This window comes from Poecile atricapillus, chromosome 2 (genome assembly GCF_030490865.1).
Source record: "Poecile atricapillus isolate bPoeAtr1 chromosome 2, bPoeAtr1.hap1, whole genome shotgun sequence".
Taxonomy (NCBI): domain Eukaryota; kingdom Metazoa; phylum Chordata; class Aves; order Passeriformes; family Paridae; genus Poecile; species Poecile atricapillus.
Genome location: NC_081250.1, coordinates 80454743 through 80475306, shown reverse-complemented (window position 1 = coordinate 80475306; position 20564 = coordinate 80454743). Strand labels below are relative to the sequence as shown.

General features: G+C 36.8%; 1 protein-coding gene across 4 annotated transcripts in view; it reads right to left on the bottom strand.

Annotated features, from left to right (window-relative positions):
- Window positions 1-2678: 2678 nt before the first annotated feature.
- Window positions 2679-20564, bottom strand: part of CTNND2 (catenin delta 2) — a 691061-nt gene continuing 673175 nt past the window's right edge. For all 4 annotated transcript variants that reach the window (XM_058831646.1, XM_058831649.1, XM_058831647.1 and 1 more), the window contains 4 exons: window positions 17665-17791; window positions 13455-13586; window positions 6306-6379; window positions 2679-4950 (listed from right to left, as the gene is read on the bottom strand). In XM_058831646.1, the coding sequence (XP_058687629.1) occupies window positions 4690-4950; window positions 6306-6379; window positions 13455-13586; window positions 17665-17791 (594 nt within the window). In that variant the 3' untranslated portion in view covers window positions 2679-4689. The remainder of the gene's footprint in view (window positions 4951-6305; window positions 6380-13454; window positions 13587-17664; window positions 17792-20564) is intronic.

Sequence of the window (20564 nt, the reverse complement as noted above, 5' to 3'; positions counted from 1 at the left end):
CTGAAACTGGCTTTAGGCTGCTATTTAGAAACTGTCAAGTCCCTGGGAAAGAGCCAGAACTGCACAGTTCTTTGGCAGATGTTGGTGCCCATCTGTCCTCCAGGGAAAATGCTGGACTTCAAATTGAAAGTGGCTGCAGCTGCTTGACAAGCTCAGCCCTGGCCCTGGCAGCTGTCAGACACACACCTGTACCAGGTATTTTGAGAGAAAAGGGCCTTTGCAAGATGGGCCCTTGACATGATTTCCCACCATGTGTACCATGTCCATGTGTCTCCTAGGGGGAACCTCACTCTGCCATTGAGGACAGTGGGGCAAGGGGCAAGTTTGGAGAAAATGGTCTCTGTTTAAGCTGATGTTGTTTTGACCGAGTCTGAAAGGCTTGGACCTAAAGTTTTTTTCTCAGGAGTCATCCCTCTCCCCTCTCCTTCACAGCAGTAAGAAGCAGTGTCTACCCACATGCCCAACACCTGCTGGTTGAAGCTAGAAGTGCCCAGTGGTGACCAGTGACTTCTCTCTGCTGCTCCCTCCCACTTTTCTAACATAAAGCTTTGCATGCATCACACTGTTACTATTAAATGCTCATTACATTAACTTGATGGCAATATTTGAAGACATTGCTGCATAAAATCTCTTGTTGGGTCAATTTCACTGTAATTACAGGTATGGATCTGTATTCACGTACAGACTGAGTATATTTTTAAGCCCTTCTGTTTTCTCCCCCTGATACAGGATTGCTGTCTCCATCTCTCCCACTCATGATACAAGCAGTAACTAAACTGATGGCTCTTTCTGTCTGCTGGCAGGAGAGAATGAGTAACAGCAACAGAGGAGATGAGAAAGCCTCCTTTGCCATGCACTGGCATGCACATCCTGTGCTTTGCCAAGGTATAAAAAGAAGTCAGCATTTCTGATTTGAGTTGCAAGTCTCCTGGCGCGACGTTTCTGCAAGCTCATGGAACCTGGGAAACAATTATCCCTGAGCATTTACATGCATTGTGTGCTGGGTCTTCCAGCAGTGCACAAGTAAATTAATGCTTTGCTCTTTGTTTCCTGCTGTGCTTGATGTAACTTGTGGCCAAGATAATATATTTTACAGCATGTTCCCATCCAGTGGCACCAGCTTTGAGGTTTTCAGTTTTTTTGAGGTGTAGATAAACTCTACTAGTGGTGGCAGCTGAGCCCTTGCAGATATTGTTAGAGGTGAACTGGGTGTTCTCAAAAATATCTTTCCCCTTGGCTGGTTGATGTAGAGCAGGTTGTGCTCATCAACCTTGTGGGGCAGTGACTGACCTGAGAACTGTAAGTTAGGATCTGATTAAAATACCTAAATTGTAATGATCTATTTGCTGTGTGAAGCTGGGCAGCTTCTATGGAGTCAACTTCTGCGTTTAAACATACTGCACTATGACCAGCGATTCTCCACAATACAGTAGGATTTATTAATAGAAAATACGTCAATATGAGTTTGTACATGTTAGCAACATGTACAGTGAAACACTTTTTTTTTTTCTCAATCTATATTGTTATAGTTCTTTTGTGTTATCTGACATAGCCATTTATATTTTGGGCTTAAATATGTTATTTGTCAAAATGTACTTTCAGTGTTAATATACCTTTAAAATCATAGTTTATATTTTAAATATTGAATTCATATTAATTTTTTTTCAAATCAATATTGCTCATGTTAGTGCAAATTTGTTAAATCTTGAGATAGGTTAACCATTCCTTCCAGACCATAAACAGCATTTAATTAAACAGTGAGATTTATATAGCTCTACACAGCTGAACAAGATTCTAATACGAAGCTTGTAAAAAAAAAAAAAAAAAAAAATCCAACATTTTACAGTACATCAATTGCATTTTATACATTTTTTTGAACAGTTTTGTTTCTTCTCTATTTCTGTGTGTGATCTAGTACAAGAATGAAGGGAACAGCAATAGGCAATGATACTTTCCTCGGTATTAAAAAGAATGCATCATATATATCTTGCTCAGTATGGCAGCAGTGTTGTATTTCCAAACCTGGAAAAGAAGCCAGGTAATTCAACACCTTCTCAAAACCCAGTACAGCAAGAGTGAATGTTAGCAGTCGGAGTACTCCCCGCTACAGAAAAATGGAAACAAACTGACACAAAGTATAGACAAAAGGTATTTTCTGCCATGTCATCAATCCAGAATCTCTCACTTGAGCAATGGTCAACATTTGACTCCAAGTAATTCCTAAGAGGAGCTGAAGGAGTGGGCATTTCAGTAGTTTGAAGAATGGAAATATATCCAACTTACAATAATCTCCTGTCCTAAGAACTTTGAACAGAACGATGCATTCCCCTCAGCCTGTTGGCAAACCTGCACCAGCCTGCTGTTTGTCAGGCAGTCAAGAAGAACTTCCAGTTGTGAGTGACATTCTTTATTAAAAAAAAGTTTTTATACTGAAAATGTGCTTTGTTCAAAAGAGCACTGCAAATGTCACTTATTAAAATCAATGTAAGAAATAAAATATAAACAACCTGTGTCCAAAACTATGAATAGTATTTTTATCTACCTCACTATACATCTGGCCCACTGTGCCCCTCCCACCCACCCTTTCTGAAATTTTTTAAAAATTTTTTTGCATGCTATTTTTTCCCCATTTACTACAAAGAGCAAAGGTTACATATCATACACTGGGAAAAACTGCCAAAAAGATTAAATTATAGTCCTAGATTGCCAGTAAACCAATTCTACATCACAATACCTGCCTGCATGAACTATTTGGGCTGCATCCTATAGAGCAGGTGATGACTTGTTAGAGACTTCTCCCCCTGTGCACAGCCAGAGGTGCGCCAGGTGATGTTAAAACTATTACAGTGACTAAGCACAGAAATGTTTGCAACCTAAAACAAATTCCTTATTGGCAATTTAAGCAATTTACAACTACTCCTTTAGTGGTGGGTCTTATGCTCTGAAAACTGTATGCTGAACTGTTCGTTGCCTGAATCACAGAAATGAGGAAATGCTTCTTTCTTTTCCTTCCAGCATGATAAAAGCTAAGATGAATACGCCAGCTCTTCTGGCCTCCTAGCCTATGTAGCTGCTCTTTTTTTTTAAAATTAAAAAAACCCAAAACAACCAAAAACAACCAAAAAAATTCTCTGTCCTTTGAAATTTTTAGAATTTCACTTTAAATGCACAGAAATGGTCTTTATTTTCATATTTGAGGAATGTGATCTGGATGTTGAGTTTTATTTTTGGTATGGGTTAAAATAAATGATTGTCCTAATGGTTCAAGAATTGGACCCTTCTGTAGTCTACAGAGTATGGAGAGTCCAGATTAAAGTCTGATGGGTCTTAGTTTTTTAGTACCTCAGGGAGATGGCAAGATCAAACTCTGCCTTCCTTGAGCACTTACTGGTTGGTGGCTGGAGAGTAATGAAATTTCCATAAGAGGAGATCAAAAGATGCTGTTTTAAAGGAAATGGCACATAAGGGTGATGGAGTTGGTGATAAAAAAATCAGCTACCCCTTCTTTTGTGAGCACGTGGCCCAGCAACATTGAATTGCTATCGATGGTTACGGAAGTGAGTAAGAGAAAGCACATACTGGAGTTTCCACTGTTAAAAAAGAACAGAAAATCAAACAAAAATTGAAGCTTAACAAGGAGAACATCGGATGAAAAGAAGTCTTACGGCACACAAACACACACACTCAAACACACACACACAGAATACTATGCATACGTGGACACACACAAGTAAGAATGTATATTTGTATGGTAGGTTCTTGGAAATAGACATTCTTAGCAAATATGGATGACAGATCAATTGTAATTTATTTTCTTTTAACACTGTATCATCATAAAGAAAACTGGTATAAATGAAAAAAATCTATTTCAAATATCTACATCTAAAATTTTAGGCAGTGAAAAAGCACTTCGTTTACAAGGAGTGTGGAATGATGAATGTTAATTGTCAGAAACTGCTGAATGCCTTTTGTTTTAGTTGCCACAAACAAATTCACATATCAGAACAAACAATACTGCTAAATATTCCTTTTTTTTTTGGTTTTTTTTTGATATTTTTTTTTGTTAAAACGCACCGGGGAAAAGAAAACAAAAAACTGGAAATTCATACATCTTTCAAAATTTGAAATTGAAGCAATATTTAGAACCATATATGAAGAAACACTTTGGCATTGGTGTAATATACACAATGCACCTTTTTTATCTGTAATGTACATCAAATACTTTACAACAATGCATTAACAAAAGGCAAGAAACATCTTGCTGTACAGAGGAAACCCCAAATGCAACTTGAAGCCTAGATTCACGATGAATGAGGATATTAAACAAAGTGTGAGAAGCTGTTCCCCATAAAGTATGTACGCTGCTCAGTAACTTGTGCTTAACTCTTGACCCAGATCCACTGTTCTTCCTCCTTCCTTCAGCCACATTCGTTATACAGCACTAAACTTTAGACTCTACAGGCCTCACACTGTAAAATATATATATGTATATATATATTTCTTTCTAATTAATCCCAGGTTTAGCTTTCATATCTTTTAGCCTTCTAAAAAAATCTCCTAATTTTTCCATACTGGTTATCTGTGTCTTCCTATGGAACAGACTTTAACAAACTAAATTTGCAGGAAAAAAATGTCTCGTGGTATGCATGCACATGCACAGTTCCTGGAGCTTTTGTATCTGCCCAAGTCTCAAACCCAGGAGTCGGGAGAGGCTGGATAGTGGCTTGTTTCATAGTTAAGTTCACTATAGGGACGAGCAGCTGAGTAGAAGTCGACGTAGTTGCCAGTTGACTTTAGTCCCAGGTGCATGTTGTATTCACTTGCAGGTGGACGATGATGCACTTGGTCCTCAAAGAAGGACTCGTCGTAGTTTCTTGTTGAATTCTGAAATGGCTGATATGGTTCATAATCTTTTCTGCTGGGCTCCTGTGGAACTGGCTGTGCTGAAACCTGAAAGATAACAATACCCATAGCTTGTTAGATACAACTTATTGTAGGCAACAGGATGGAAGGAGTAAATCTCACTTATGTTTCTTGTGCTAAAAATACAAAATTGTGCATTACCTTAACTTCTGCTCAAAGCACTGCTTTAACGCTGAATTAATTCCACAGCTCTGCCTTGTAATTTTATTTCTTTACATTTATTTAATAGCGTTATTCTTATTATCAAACATATTTATTATTTAATATTATTGCTGCAAAAGATGCTGGTTTATGTCAAAAGTAGTTCATACAGCATAGTGTACACTTGACTTTCGTAACTACAATCTGTGTGTAACTTGCAGCTGTATAATGCAAATATTGGTGACCAAAACTCAGCCTTAAAGAATTTGAATGTAATCAATTTACATTCCAAAGATGCTAAACATTTTGCAGCTGCTTTTGACTGAAGTGAGATTTAGGGGAAGAAGTAACACCATATCCTTAAAAACCATTTACAATCTTCAGGGCACTGACATGAGAAACCCATTTAAAAAATGGGTTCTTCTGCTACTGTTAAGCAGAAGCATCTTCTTAACACCTCCTCAACATTTCATATTGACAATGTTGTATTGTTGGTACATTCCGGCTAGTTGCCTTGAAGCTGGAAACTTTATGATAAGCAGAAAAAAAAAATTCAGGTGGTCCTCTAACCTAAAACTGCCATACATTTTTTTTAGACATCCCTAGTGAATCTCTGATTTTAGAGTTGGTACATTATTCAAATCTGAAATGTATAAACACATGCTGACTATCCTAGAAGACTATGTCCCGATTCATGCCATCTTTGTAATTTTGGGCACAAAAATGCACTCACATGGTTATCACTGGGAATACTGATGCTCAGACACTGATGTGGTAACACTTTGTGGATCCTGCTGCTCTGCATGTTAGTAATGTTTTCCCTCAAGATGGCAGGAACAGTCAAACTGCTATGGCCCAAACTATGTGATATTTGTTCAAAACAAGTATCTGTATGGAACACTATGCAGGGACTGAAAAAGGCTGCTTAAGTTCACTACTTTTAGCAGTCCCACAGGTGATCTTACAAGTTTGGGCCCAATATTACAACTGCACAAAGGAGCATAACTACTCTAGTTTCTATTTCTAGAACTGCTATCAAGGTGCAACTGACCTTCAGGACCTCATTTAATTTCCCATATTCAAACACAGATGTTTAATTTGAACATAGTAAAATGCTACAGGAAGCAATCTGTTCATTTGTGATATTTTAAAATTTCAGGTATTTTTCTTCCATTTCCATATAAGATGTTGCACCAGTCTTCTGCCATCTGGAACACTAACATTTTAGTCTCCATACTTACCTGGTTATGTTTGGTATCTTCAGCAGGTGCACCATACGAATTCCTGTAAAAAGTTGAGATTCCAGTGTTCTGAGCTGCAGAGAAAGAAAAGGAAGGAAAAAGCAGGTTTACCAAACATACCTCTTTGGCCTCAAAGCGAATTCTTCATTAAATACATCATACTAAGCCTGTTTCCCACACACCAAAATCTTTAAAAGCATTTGTTGACTTTTCCTCCCACTGAATGGTCATCATCTTTGCTTTGGTGTACACACATCTCTTTGGTATTCATTTATTAACGGTAACAGGCTCCACGTCATGTTCATAACAATCTTGTGCACTTCTTATATGCATCAACAAAATAATTTCATATAAAGCTAGCATTCAATAATAAATTTCAGGTTATAGTTTGGCTTATGTAACACATACAACAAATAGCAGTTGGAAATATTGAGATTAAGAAACATTTCAGTTCTTTCACTTCAGTAGGGCAATGTGGATTATTAATCCTACAGTCATTTTGTTTTATCATGAAATTACTCAAGCATAAATTGATTACATATAAGCGACAAGTTATGCAATAAGTAGTATGTGGTTATACTGAAGAGATCTGGCCAAGATAGTTTAAAATCCACAACTGCTGTCATTGTTGTCACTTTCTTCTCAGATGTCCTACTACTCAAATGCACAGACAAAACTGAGCTTGGAGTTTTGAAACTGGAAGTATTTCTAAAGAGGATGATAATATACAGTCTTGCAAAAATTCATTTCCAACCCTGTCCCAAAAAACCCTAAAAGAAAACCAAAGGATTTTCCTTGCAAAGCTGACTTCACTGATCTCTCTGATTTGGCAATGTAGCTGAAGCTTAGTCTGCTGGTAAGACTTGAAAGACTGTAGGTACTTCTCATATTTGAAAGACTATGAAGGTAGCATTTTACGTGGCTGCTGCACACTTTTCATTCATTATTAACTTTCCAGACACTAACCAATGATTGAATGGTGTTATGAGGACTCTTACTATAAAAGTACAGGCCTGAAAGTAAAAATTAAGTAGTTATAAATCAGCATCATCAGTGGAACTGAAACATGGCCCGCAACTCCTCTCAGGTCTGTGTGCAACCGTATAAAACCTGGAGGCACCAAGAATGGCTTTTAGTACCTTTGCAGCTCAAAACTTGTGATGGCAAGCACTGAGCATCAGAGCTGAAAGCTGGATATGAGATCTATGCTAGTCATATCACTAGGAAGAACCATATAACTGAAGATGTAAGCACTCTTTTTTTTTCCTTTGGCAATATGCAAGCATGGACCCCTGCATGTAAAACTTCCTCTACCTTTTCCCCCACCACTGCATCCTCTCTGGAGAAAGCAATGGCATGGCCTTCAGCCAAAGCTGACTGGAATATATAATTTTGGATCTTCACATCTGCCATGGGTTCCATGCTGAGGGTGTAATTTTTGTCAGTTTGATGCACTGCTCCATGATGCTACTTTATAGACCTCAGATGGTTTTTCTTAAAGATCTGCACCGTATTTGTGAAAACGGGATAATGTCAGGGCTTATATAGTGGCTTGATGAGCTCTAACAGCTGAAAAAAGAGACTTTTCACTTCATAACCATTAACAGATAGGGGTGAAACCCCTCTTGATCCTTGAAGAGCTGGATGCAATAACTAAGAAAGTGCAGAGTCCTGTGTGGGAGATGGAGAAGAGCCCTGGTGATCTTGAACTGCAGCATGACCCTTTTTTTTTAAGGTGGTAATAATATGAACTCTAGTGACAAATGCTGGTTGGGCTCCTCCAGTGGTAGATACTCATAATTCTACCTGTATGCCAATATGCCATAACAGAGAGAAACAGCTGAAATGATGGAGAGTACTGCTTGAGTAGTTTTCTTTGGTTGTCACTGTCAATGCCAAAGCTGATCTGCAAAGTTGAACACAAGAGTTGATCTGCAGATGTTCTCTGCATTTAAGTTACGTTTTGTCACTTAAGGGATTTTTGAGACTTGACTGTTATTTCAGTGGGTTTCTTTATATTCCAACTGCAGCCTCTGCTGTAGTGTTTAAAAATACCTCTCCTGATGAGTCTTTAGTATTAGAGAAGTTTGCATCAACATTGCTCTTTATCATGCATCCCATGACAACATGACTCTCAGTAGTACAGCTGCCAGACCTTTCCTTGATATCATCTTTTTAATGCTGTTCCTCCAATTTTCTTGCCTGTCCCACAAAACGCCAGAAGTTTTGTTATTCAAATTCCTCTTCTCAAGATCTAAAGATACTCAAGTGTTTCAGATATCCATTTTGTGAAGTCCTAGTTCTTGAAAAAACATTAAAGTGACATTCAATGTATTGGACTGTCATAGATAGAGGAAGAACTTGTAACCATTTTGTTTCTTATTAATATATGTGCCAAGATAAGTGGGTTTTAAGTTTCATGCATGCGAATTTCTAGTCCGACATGACTGAACATACTGAGTTCAGACAGGTCAATGCTATTCATGGTTGTTTAATGTCAAGAGTCAAAGACTAGTACAAGGTGCAACATCTGAGGGTATTATGAAGAATAGCAAACTGGACACATGGTAATTTGTATTTTGTTCCTTCAGGCAATCAGACATTAGAGGGAGGTCATGACCTTTCCATACTGATAAATAAAAACACATGTGGTCTATACATGCTGCCGTTATCCATGACTATTACAAACCTATAAATAGTTCAGAGTTGGTGTGTAGCTGTCCAGTGCACTACTGTGACATTTGCACGGATGCGCTCACAAATGTCACATACCAGATTGAAGTCTTATGGTCTCTCTGCAACACAATATATACTCCGCAATGGAAAATGGATAGTTTCAGCTTATGAAAATAGTTGCAATCTCTGTGTTGCTGATTTTACTGCAGTGATGGGGATACAAATTCAAAAGTTTAAAATGAAAAACAAAACACAAAACCCCTCAAACCCTTAATAATCTTTTCTTAAACCAATAAAAAAAATGGGGCATAAAATGCTTGAAAAGAAATGCTAGGAGTTAAAGAATAAGAAATTGTGGCTTAGGCTAGCTTGGAGGTTGAGATAATTATGATTCTGGAGGAAATATAAGTCAAGCAATGTAGCTGCTAGCAATAAATGCATCCCTGTTCCAGTACCTGCTTCTGAACATGCAGGTGGCATCCCTGAGAATTCAATGCCCACTCTGCCATGCTTCAGTGAGCAGTTGACTCTTGCTGTCCAAAAAGCAGAGGACAAATATAAAAGAAAGAAGATAATGAGCTAGATGAATGGACAGATATTGTCTGGTTAATGTATGATTTTTCTTGATAATACTGTATATGTACCATCATAATAAAACTGTAAAACAAATAGAAAGATAAAATAAAATAAAATAAAATAAAATAAAATAAAATAAAATAAAATAAAATAAAATAAAATAAAATAAAATAAAATGAAATAAAATAAAATAAAATAAAATAAAATAAAATAAAATAAAATAAAATAAAATAAAATAAAATAAAAATGGCAAGAGAAGAGAAAGGAGTAAATGGAGTAAGAGACATTTCTGTAGCCACATTTCTTCACAGGGATGTGAGAACTAGCTGAAAATTAAATTATTAGAGCAGTGATCACTATATGTGTTTATGTGCATATTTTATGCAGTCTCTAAACATCAGTACATGACAATACTGAAGAGGCACTTTCTGGCAAGCAAAATTGTGAGCATTCTAAAATGAATACTATGATCAACCTGCAGTACTTTCTGGTTTAATTATATAAAAGACATTATAGAAAAACACCTTTCTTTCTCCCTTCTGTTCAGTCTTCTAGGTGATACTGGTTAAAAAAAAAGTCACAGAGTTCCCCATAGCTGTTTTTTTAAAGATGACAAAACTCAAAAATTATGTTGCTCAGTGGTTTACATGACAAAGACGCCATTGACCAAATTCATCCCCATATATCCCAGTCACTTAATTAGTGGTTTAAGATTCAGCTTTCAGATCTTGGAAGTACTTATTCTGAACACATTTACAGACACTTTGGAATAACAAGATGCAAGTTGCCATCAGAAACACAAAATAATAATAAGAAAGGGCAGCTCTGCTGGAAAGTAGTTATCCTCATCTGGTACCGCACAAACTGCTTTTTCTGCTATAAGCAGCAGGTCTCCATTTAAAAAAAATTAGTTCAAGACAGTAAAGGAAAATGCTTCCATACCTCACAAATCTTACGTAACAGAGATCATTACCTGCCACTACCACTCCCACCTTCTTGCACAGTGAAAAATGAGATAAAGATGTGAGAAAAGATTACAGAGCATGATAGTTTCTGAAAGTAGTAGTAATCATATTAATGATAATGATAATAATAGAAATAATAATAAGCCCGAGCACCTGTAACACCTGGTGGTGTTTTATTTGTGTTCTGAATATGCAGGGACTTGCCAGTAAGTTTAAATAACAAAAATATTAATGACTGATTCTTTACAACCAGAGGAAAAAATAAATTAATCAGAAGTTTTTTTTCTGCTGCTGGAAGAGAAGACACTTTGTGTAGACTATGATTTACATATTAGTTCAGTGAGGAAACTAAAAAAGTAAAAGAAACCTTAAAGAAGGAGTCCCATGATGGTACATAGGAACCTTATCTGCCCTGTTCTGAAGGAAACGGCATAAATAACATCACATGCACTTACAGTTCCCATTTTCCTAAACTGAATATAATAGTTTTTGTCTTAAAAATACACTTTAGGTGACAAAATTTTATTACTGGTTATTATTTTCTACAGAGAAGAGAAAATGGGCAATAAATATAAAAGGCATCATAAACCTGTGAAGAAGGCAATGAGAACTTTGGTACTGTGCCTCTATTTTTTTATCTATCCTCATGAAATCAATGTAAGTTATCATCTTCAGCCAAACTATTTACTTCATAGATTCTCCATTTTCCCCAGAGGTTTCCTGAAAGATCCTCAGGATAGCAGGAAGCCAACACTTCTACTTTGAAAATCCACCAGAAAACCTTAATTTCATTCCCAGCCCATAGGTCATAAAATTTTCAACTATAAACTGAGAGAAGCTTTGGAGAAGAGCATGGAGACAGTCATGGATAAATTGGGACTACAGCTGTGGCCCTATGCTTTGTGTAAAATCCATAAGTCAAAGAAAGCTTTGTGTAATACATCAGCTTGGCACAAAAGTAGAAGAGCAGATCAAAATACGTGTACGCCATGTGGAACCTGAGAAAACATTCATATAAGTCCCATCCATGTGGATGTATCAGCTGCAATGCACTGTCTGATCCACAAAACGAAATTCAGGCATCACAAGAAACTTGCTACATGAACTTGTATTGGGCCACTCAAGTAAAGTCAAAATGCCTCACAAAATCACAAATACTGATTTTGTATTTTTTTTTAAAAAAATATTTATTATTTAATAAGCTACAAATAAGTTATACAAATTCCATGTTGAACGTTGACAAGCAAAACTCCTTCTATCATTTTCTTTTGTTCTTATAATGGTGCTTAATTTGAGCTCAGACCAAATGTGCAGAGATTGGTGATCTGAAAGAGAGAAAGTTACTTGTTAATTCCATATTTATTTGTGCATTGGTCATGTAATATTATGAAACATTACACTTTTTCATCTGAATTTTTTGATTTGTTTTCCCTCACTGAGCTCAGGAGCTGGAAAGACAGTTGATAGCTGAGCATGATGCTAAGAGTTTCAAGTTTCCTTACTAAAAGCCCACCCAAATAATCAATAGTAATAGACAAAATACAAGACAATATTAGAGGAAAACACAATGTAAAAATCAAAGTCAAAATGATACTTCCTTTTCCTTTTCAGCCTGATGCTCTTACTCCTGAGATTCATCCCTTATGGGTCCTTGACAAATGGCTGAAAAAACTTCAGTCCTGTCCTTCACAATCAGCCAAGTAAGGGCCACTGAATTGTTAGAGAAAACCACCTCATGCAGCGACTATGAAACACTCAAAACATTACAAACACACAAAATGCAGTACCTTGACTGAATCTTCTGCACTCTCCAGCAGTACGTCACGGAAGTCAACCCGGACACTTCTAATTTCTCTGGTTTCCAAATACTCTTGACTGTCATTCTTCTCTTCAGATTTTCACCTTCAGGCTAAATAACATTCTATATTGCATTTACACACAAGTTCCAAGGCTGGTCTTTAGGTTTTGATTACATAACCATATATAACATAGTAGATAACAGTGTATCTTCATATCTGCAATATAGGATATGAAAGAAGTAAGATCCATGTTGAAAGATGGATCTTATGGATGGATTGATGCTGAGTCACCATGTTCTTGGCAAGCAATCCATTCTGCCTCTGACCAAGACCTCCGCAGAGAGCATGGGAAAAGGTAACAGGCATTCAGACTTCTTACTGTGATTTTTTGCCTGCCCTGAGGCAGCATTTGGAGAAGAGGAGACTGTGATGCTTGGCACTATATAAACATGACAAAAAGTTCAATAATGGTTATAATATAAGCCTGTACAATGGTGATGGAGACCAACATTTATTTTGCAAGAGAATTCATGAAGAGCTACAGCACTGGGAAAAGCACTCAAAATTTCCTAATTACTGAAATGCTAAGAGATTAATGAGCTCACTGGAGAAGAGAGGCCTTCAAAGAAACCTACAACAGATGCCACAACATACAGAGAAAATCACTGCATTTAAATCAGCCCAGCTGAGAAAGCAATATGGATAGACTTTTCAAAGAGCCAAAAATTTCCTATGAATACTGACATACAAAATAAGTTAACTGATCCTGGAGAGCGTTTCCTGCAAAAGACAGATGTTAGGGATCACTGCACATGCTCAAATATACCAGTTAATTCAAAGTGATCAACCAACTTCCTCCTGAAATGAAAAAAAAACGTAACATTGAAAAAGACATACAAAATTGGATTCAGAGCCTTTCTTCTGTGAAGAGCCATGGTGTTCACAAATAATTTTCACATAGTGTTGTATTCATTCAAATTTATCTTCAGTTGTATTTCTCAAGGTAGCTAAAACTTGGGAATTAACCAAAGCAGGTTGACACTTTTCCACAGTGCAGCAAGCCCAGCCAATCCTATAAAATCAGTGTTCTATCACAGCTGATTTTTATATATGCTATGCAAACAAAATCTCACCTGTCATGGTGTCTTTCCTAGAAGTGTGTTCTCCCTTACTTCCATGGTAAGTAGCATTAGTTCCAGTTGACTCATAGTCTGTTTTTCTTTCTTTTAGGCTGATCATTTCCCGAGGTGAGGCTGGGGCACTTGCTAGATAACAAAAATGGATCATTATTTTTTATCATATATGGCTGAATGTAGGGTCTAACTCTTGAGTAAGCATTTCAGTAAAGTCCTTATCTGTTAGTTTTCTAACATTAAACTGATTGAAGAAACACTCCCATATCATAGAGGAAGACATGCTGTTATTTCAAGAGCAAGGCCAATGTATTTATTGGACAACCAACTGCCAACATAATTTTATTTCTGAATGTCAAATTTCTTTTTACTTAAATCCAGCACCTAAGATGACCGCTAAAAAAAAAAAAAGTACAACAATTTTTTTTTTCTCCTTTTGGTTTTTGGTTTCTTTAACTTGTCAAAACTTTCTGGTATGGGTACTTCATTTCTTCCTCAAAATGGTTACTTTATTTCCATTGAAAAGACTGTTAACTTTCAACTGCATGGAAAAAACCCTTATAAAAACCCTTTTCTCTTGAAAATAAACAAACCAATTAAATTATTCTAATGGAAAACAGATGAAAAGAAACCCTTTTTTCCCCTAAAAAACATACACCAAAGAATGTCTAACAATTAAAGATAACTCAAATAATTTCTCTGTCTTTAAATATCTGTATGCACGAATAACTGCCATTAAAGCTAAAACTGCTACCTTAAGCTATTTTTATTAAAAATAAATCCTTCATCACCTATACTCATGGTACTGCTAAAAGGAGGAAAGTACAGGAAACAAAATAGGGAACTGTGTTTTATACTTGAGTCTCACACACTGGAGAATGTGATCACTGGCACTGATCATGAAGCCTTAGAGCGTGCAATGCTTAGGAAAAGGAGAAAAGGAAAGGGAAACAAATAATAGCTTTTAAGTAAACTGACTTCAATATATTTAGATATTGGTAGATAAAATGCACTTTCCCTGCTGTGGAGGGCAGGAGAAGGAGCACAGGGTGAGTGGCAGAGCCCCCCAGAGCCTCCAAAGGTCACAAAACTACTAAAGTGGTACAAAAACTAGTAAAGTGCCAGTGTTTTCCCCCACTCACTTCCCTGCCTCCACCCAGGTAACTGACATATAAAAAGAAGCTCAAATCATTAACAATGTCTTTGTTCAAAAACAAGGAAAAGAAAGGAATTTAAAAATGTAATACAAACTCTTTGTGAAGCTTGGCCTTGAGACATATCTTCCAGCTTCTCTAAACTATGCTACATTTTTTACTTATGCAATTGTGAAGTACGTGCACTCAACTATGGAGGAGGGAAGCCAAGTGATGCTGAATTCTGCCTTGCTTGGTTTTGCTGGCCCTGGCCTCTGAATTTACAGAGCAAATGTGGAACAGATGTTATTTCTTATGAAGCCATTAGAATTGGGGATTGCTTTTAAACTGTTTGTCAATAGTGATGTAAATCTAAAGCTGATAATCCCACAGCTATAAAGAAACATGACCGTTAAGCTACCAAATCAGCTCATGGCAGCTTGAGTCTAATGGGGAGCAGGCCAGAATGCAAACCTTGAAAAAGATGCTAGCAGAAAGACACATTTTGTTTCACATACTCTGGTAATGGTTACAAGCACTCTGGTGTTTTGAACAAAATTGACTGATATACATAAAATCATCTCTCTCTGTTCCCTGTGGGAATTCCCTCGCTCTTCCCAGGCGAGGAAATCTACATTCTGGCAAGCGAGTTAAAATGCAGAAGCACCCTCTTTCAGAGTTTTTATTGGAAGCAAAGATGAAGACTTTGGTAGACTGAAAATTGATACAATGTTTTTCTGCTCTATTTCTTAAAGGACACAGAAAATAAGAATACAGAGCTCTCTACAGTTTGAGCCTGTTATCACCCAGTCCTAGGGATGGATGGGATGGTGTGAGTTCATTTACTTCAACTCTTTACTCCAAGGTAGGATCCAGTATACCAACATAGTTCTTGACAGATTTTAATCTGGAACTAAAGATCTCTAATGACAGAGATCACATAACTGCTCCAAGCAGTCCGTTCCAGTGCTTTCTTTCCCCACTGCTAGGAAATGTTCCCTGATGTCTAGTCTGACTCCTTGCTGCTCATTATTTCCATTTGTCTGCTATGGAAACAGAAAAAGCTCACTCCATTTCTCTTCACAGCTGGCTGTTACATGCTTGAAGACTTGGTGTGTACCCCTTCACACAGTCTCCATTTCATGTCTCTTTTACTTGAGTTAAACAATTACAGTCCATTCAGCATATTCTCATATCTTGATTTTTCCACCTTCCAATTCATTCATGTGTGCAACTGACAAAAATTCACAGATAATTTCTAAAGAACTTTCATCTAGTCAGACATTCTCCTCGTAAATTATTTTTAAAGGATAGGTTATTTTTTTTCCCTTTGAATATTACCTCAAATTTCTCAGGATCACTTTGAGTTTCAGTAAGGCCCTTCAAAGAACATGAGTTTCTCCCAGGTTTATGTCACCCACAAAGGTAATAGGTAACTTTTCCGTATTACCTGGGTCATTACTGAAACCACCGAAGAGTACTGGACCCAGGCTAGGCTCTAAGCACAGCATTCTGCCACTTTGGCAATAAACAATACCCTTCCCTTGTGAATGGTTTTCAGTAAGTTTTTTATTTATACAACACAGGATGTTTTCTGAGCTGTTGGCTAGCATGCCTTAAGCTTGTCCATAAAAATGTTGTGTGAAAGAGCCTTACTGATCATAGTACTTACTGACTTTTATTTCTGCAAAGTGCTTTGATTATGTTGTAACAGGAATTCAGATGGATTTAATAAGACAATTTGTACTGAATTAATGTTTACATTTGATATGGATACTACCAGATACACAGCAACTTACATTATTATGTAGAAATAGATACTCTCAGAGTTAAGTAACATCTTATGTTCCTACTACCTTTGAGCTGCTCAGGTTCTGATTATTTTTTCCAACAACTTCCTACACTGACATTGAGCTGACTGGTACATAATGAGCTACTATTATTTGTGTTTTTCCAGTCTTATGATAACTGATGAGGGTAGTAAAATATCATCCGAAATTTAGAGTAACAGAAGTGAGAAGACGGTTCTGGCAAGAAACAGAACTAAGATTTCAGGGCCAGACATTTCAAGCACCTTGCAATTACAGTCAAGATGAGATTTTAGAGAAGAAAAAAAAGGAACAAGAGCCCTTTATGGACTTGTGTAATGGTAGATTTTAAAAACAGAATATCAGCTCTCACTGCACTTCTGGTTACATTTTCACATCTCCTCAGTTGTTGTTCTGCAAGACTAAGATGCAGCTTTTAGATAATTAACAAAACAATTTTCTTAAAAAATTATGGCATGATGGTAATCATAAGTATGGCAATTTTGATCCTAAACTCTTGGTGTACCTATGGAATGAGAGCATTTGAACAAGCAGCAGAAAGGCCACTGAAAGACTGACAGTACATTCTGTTTATCTTGAAAATTTTTCATTGGGAATGGCTTTATCTAAGGAAGGCATGTTCTACCTTAGAATATAGTGATGGGAAGATTACCTGATTTCTAGATAGAAAAATTAATTTGCACTATGTCATTAGTTAGTTGTATGACATACGTCATATGTTAGTTGTTACTTACATTAGTTCATTGTGCAGATCATTCAGAATTGATAATAGCTGTTGTAAATATGCTATCAATGTTACCGGAAGATGTGTAGACAAATCTGTGAAACTTACATATGCATATGTATTCACAGAATAAAAGCTGACAAAAACATAATGTGGGCTTTAAACTTCTACTGAATGTGCAAAATGGTCACAAACCACATAATGGCTTTCATGACTAGCAAAGTGAGCAACAGAATTTCCTGGTGCTACCAATGGATATCATTGCCCTGAGATCTAGTCAGGTAATTCCCATCAAGAAAACACTTTTGGAGAATTTATGACAAAAGATTATGGAATAATCTTTCTTCTGTAAAACTTTACCAGGTGCTAATGAAAAAAAATAAAATCCTATTTTGAACAGGTAATTTGGTGACAGTAAAGAATACACTTTGTGCCCTTCCACCAAAGTTAACAACAAATCCAGATGTTAGGGAAAATGATGCTGATGGATTGATTACCTCTGCCTTTGCTTTGGCTGGCCTTACCTGAGCGGTTGTTTGGAGACATGCGCACAGGAGAGATGGAGGGCGTGCGGGATGAGGAGTATGGTCTTTGCCGATCCCTTTCTATTGTTGAAGATGAGGCTACAAAGTGATACTGTGACCATCCATCCTGCAACATCAAGAATCATGATAACGGTCAGTGAGAATGCCACACAGCTCCCCGCTTTAAGCAGAGTATTTTTCTCTGTTTTCACTACAGATACACCAGTAGGCTGCTGTCTTCTTCCCACCACTGGGTGGTAAATATAGTTAGTGGCGCAGGACAAGATCTACTGACTGTACTGACACAGCAAGATTAAAAAAATAAATGTAGAAAGTTGTATAAAATAACACATCTCAGAAAGACTCAAATTATTAACACTGTTTTAGGCTATTTGTTTAATAGTTCTGCCTTTTTTTCCACACCTCTATTTGCACATTGCAAACAGCATTCTGGTTTGAAATATTTTCCACTTTATAGGGAGGATTCAGAATAAGTAGATTGGGAAGTTCCAGGATTATCAGACTGCACATCTATTTAGCTTAGTAATACTAACTACCCTTTTGTTCACACACAAGGCAAAAGGAATCAATGCATTTTCCTTGTTCCAGTTTTCTTCAAGGCATACAGAATGAAATTCTATTCCTTCTATTTAAAACTATGTTAATGGTGACATATTAAAAAATGCAACAAATTAATACAAATACTAGAAGCAGTTAGTTAAAAAAGGAGTTTAAATAATTCATGTTTTATTCCAGCACCATAACATAATGCAATAATCCAAAATAATACACTCTGCATTTTTAAAAACTTATTACATATAGTCTGAAACTACCATGAGAGCATAAACTTACTTCTGATAGTGTTTTTATTTACAGTATTTCAAATTCCTTCAGTATTGATTGATTGCAACTGTCTTTATCAGTGCTCAATGTTAAATCTAAATCAATAACACTGAGACTTCCCAGTCTCACAGTTTTAAAAATGCCCACTTTCTGCTGGGCTCAGTGGAAATAGAGTCAAGCACCAGGCATGGTGCAAAACAAAAGTTTTGCAATGAAATGCTGAATCAAAATAAACACAATAAAAGATTACCAAAAAACCAGTTGGAATTTTCCTCTTCCTTATAGAAGAATAATTCATGGTTGGGGTAGTAAAAAATATTCCCACCCTCTAACTCAGCTACTCCAACTCAGCTACTCCATGCACCCAGCAATGAATACCATCCCCTCCCATGCTCTCCTTTGCTCAAGGTATCTGTCTGACTTCATTCCATCCACAGAAACCATGGGCACCTGGCTCTCAGAAGAGAAGATGGCTTGAAAATCCCCTTTCCATGAAACTCTTAGAAGAGAACTCAGCAACACTGTGACAGAGCAGAAGGAAAGAAGATACTCATACTTCTTGTAGAGGGAAATTCTCTAAACAAATTAGGACAGACAGAGGTGACACCTAACTAAAGGTGCTGAATGTCTGTAGTCCTTGTGTAATGCATTTATAAAACAGGGGTGTATCTCAGTTGCAATTTCAAAGACGAAAATAAGGAAGAGTGAAATCTAGGCTATGGCTTTTACAGTAGTCAGGACTTCCCCTGGAGTCAGTAGTGACTGTCCTCTATCACTCATATTTAGGACACTTCACTGAACTGCACCTCATATTTAATCACAGTCATATAAGAAAATACAAGGGAGAAATCTAATTAATTAATAAAAATAGTAAGAGTAACTTGAAAAAATAAATACTTGATCTTTAATACCACTTCCTTAAACCAAAATTTTCTATATACAAGCTTTCCAATCTATATCCGGTCTCCAAAAAGAAGCTTCTACACAAACCACATCCCTCAAGCTAGAGGGAGGCTTCATGATAATGGAAGAAAAACATCTGTGAAGCCCTAACTTCTTAAATCAAATTGGAAATTACTATATATGATATGTAGTGATATGTATAAAATACATGCATTTTAAAGAAAACATAGTAGTTCATAGTTAGAGTTGTAATGAATAGCTTAAATCAAATAATCTTATATAAGCATCAAGACTACAAGTAACACATATAGCCTTAATTTTTTGTCTCTGGTTAACAATAACTTGTGCATTGATTTCTCTATTATAAAACTGAAGGAGCAAACGTGAGAAGCTTATGCCCTTATCCTGATGAAGAAAAGTGGATTCCTTCTTTCTCCTTTTCTGGGGTCAGAATTTCTTACAAGAAAGGTGACTGTATCTCATTCTGTTGTAGTTTTCTACAGCAGAATTTATTTCTGTTAAAATAATTTTTTTTTAAAAACAGACTGAAGAAGGGGAAGCTATGGAGAGGACAGACTTTAGATCTGACAAAAGGAAAAGGGATGCACTATTTATTACTCTCTGCCCACAAAAGAAGAGACATCAACCATGCTTACATAGAGCAAGGTAGAAATTATTCTAGTTTTGTGGATCTGGATATATTCATGGACAAGTATACTCTCCTTCTGCACTCTTGCTTCTCTCAAGTAAAACCCTGGCTTATTGCTCAGAAAAAAGTGATGAGTCTTCCCCCAAGCCTTTCTTCCTGTTGCCTATTCTATCAGTATTGTATACATTAATACCTGCAGCCCGGTTCTGATGGGAAGCGGAAGAAATAAATCCCGGACACTTGCACTGTCCCATGGACTTCACAGGAATAGCACATGACACCAGTTTTGCTGTGCAGGATATCAACAGGTACTTTGTTAACATTGCTTCCTCAGACACAGCACTGCAAGGTGCCTGAGCAGCAAGGAGAGCTGTTCAGGATGCTGCCACTAGCAGTCTTTTCTGCAGCAGATGTTTTCCCTTCTTCTCTTCCCTGCAAATCTTCATTCTTCTCTCGGGTGACAGTAGTGCTTATAATGAGGTCTTCAAATAAATTCTGCTACAAA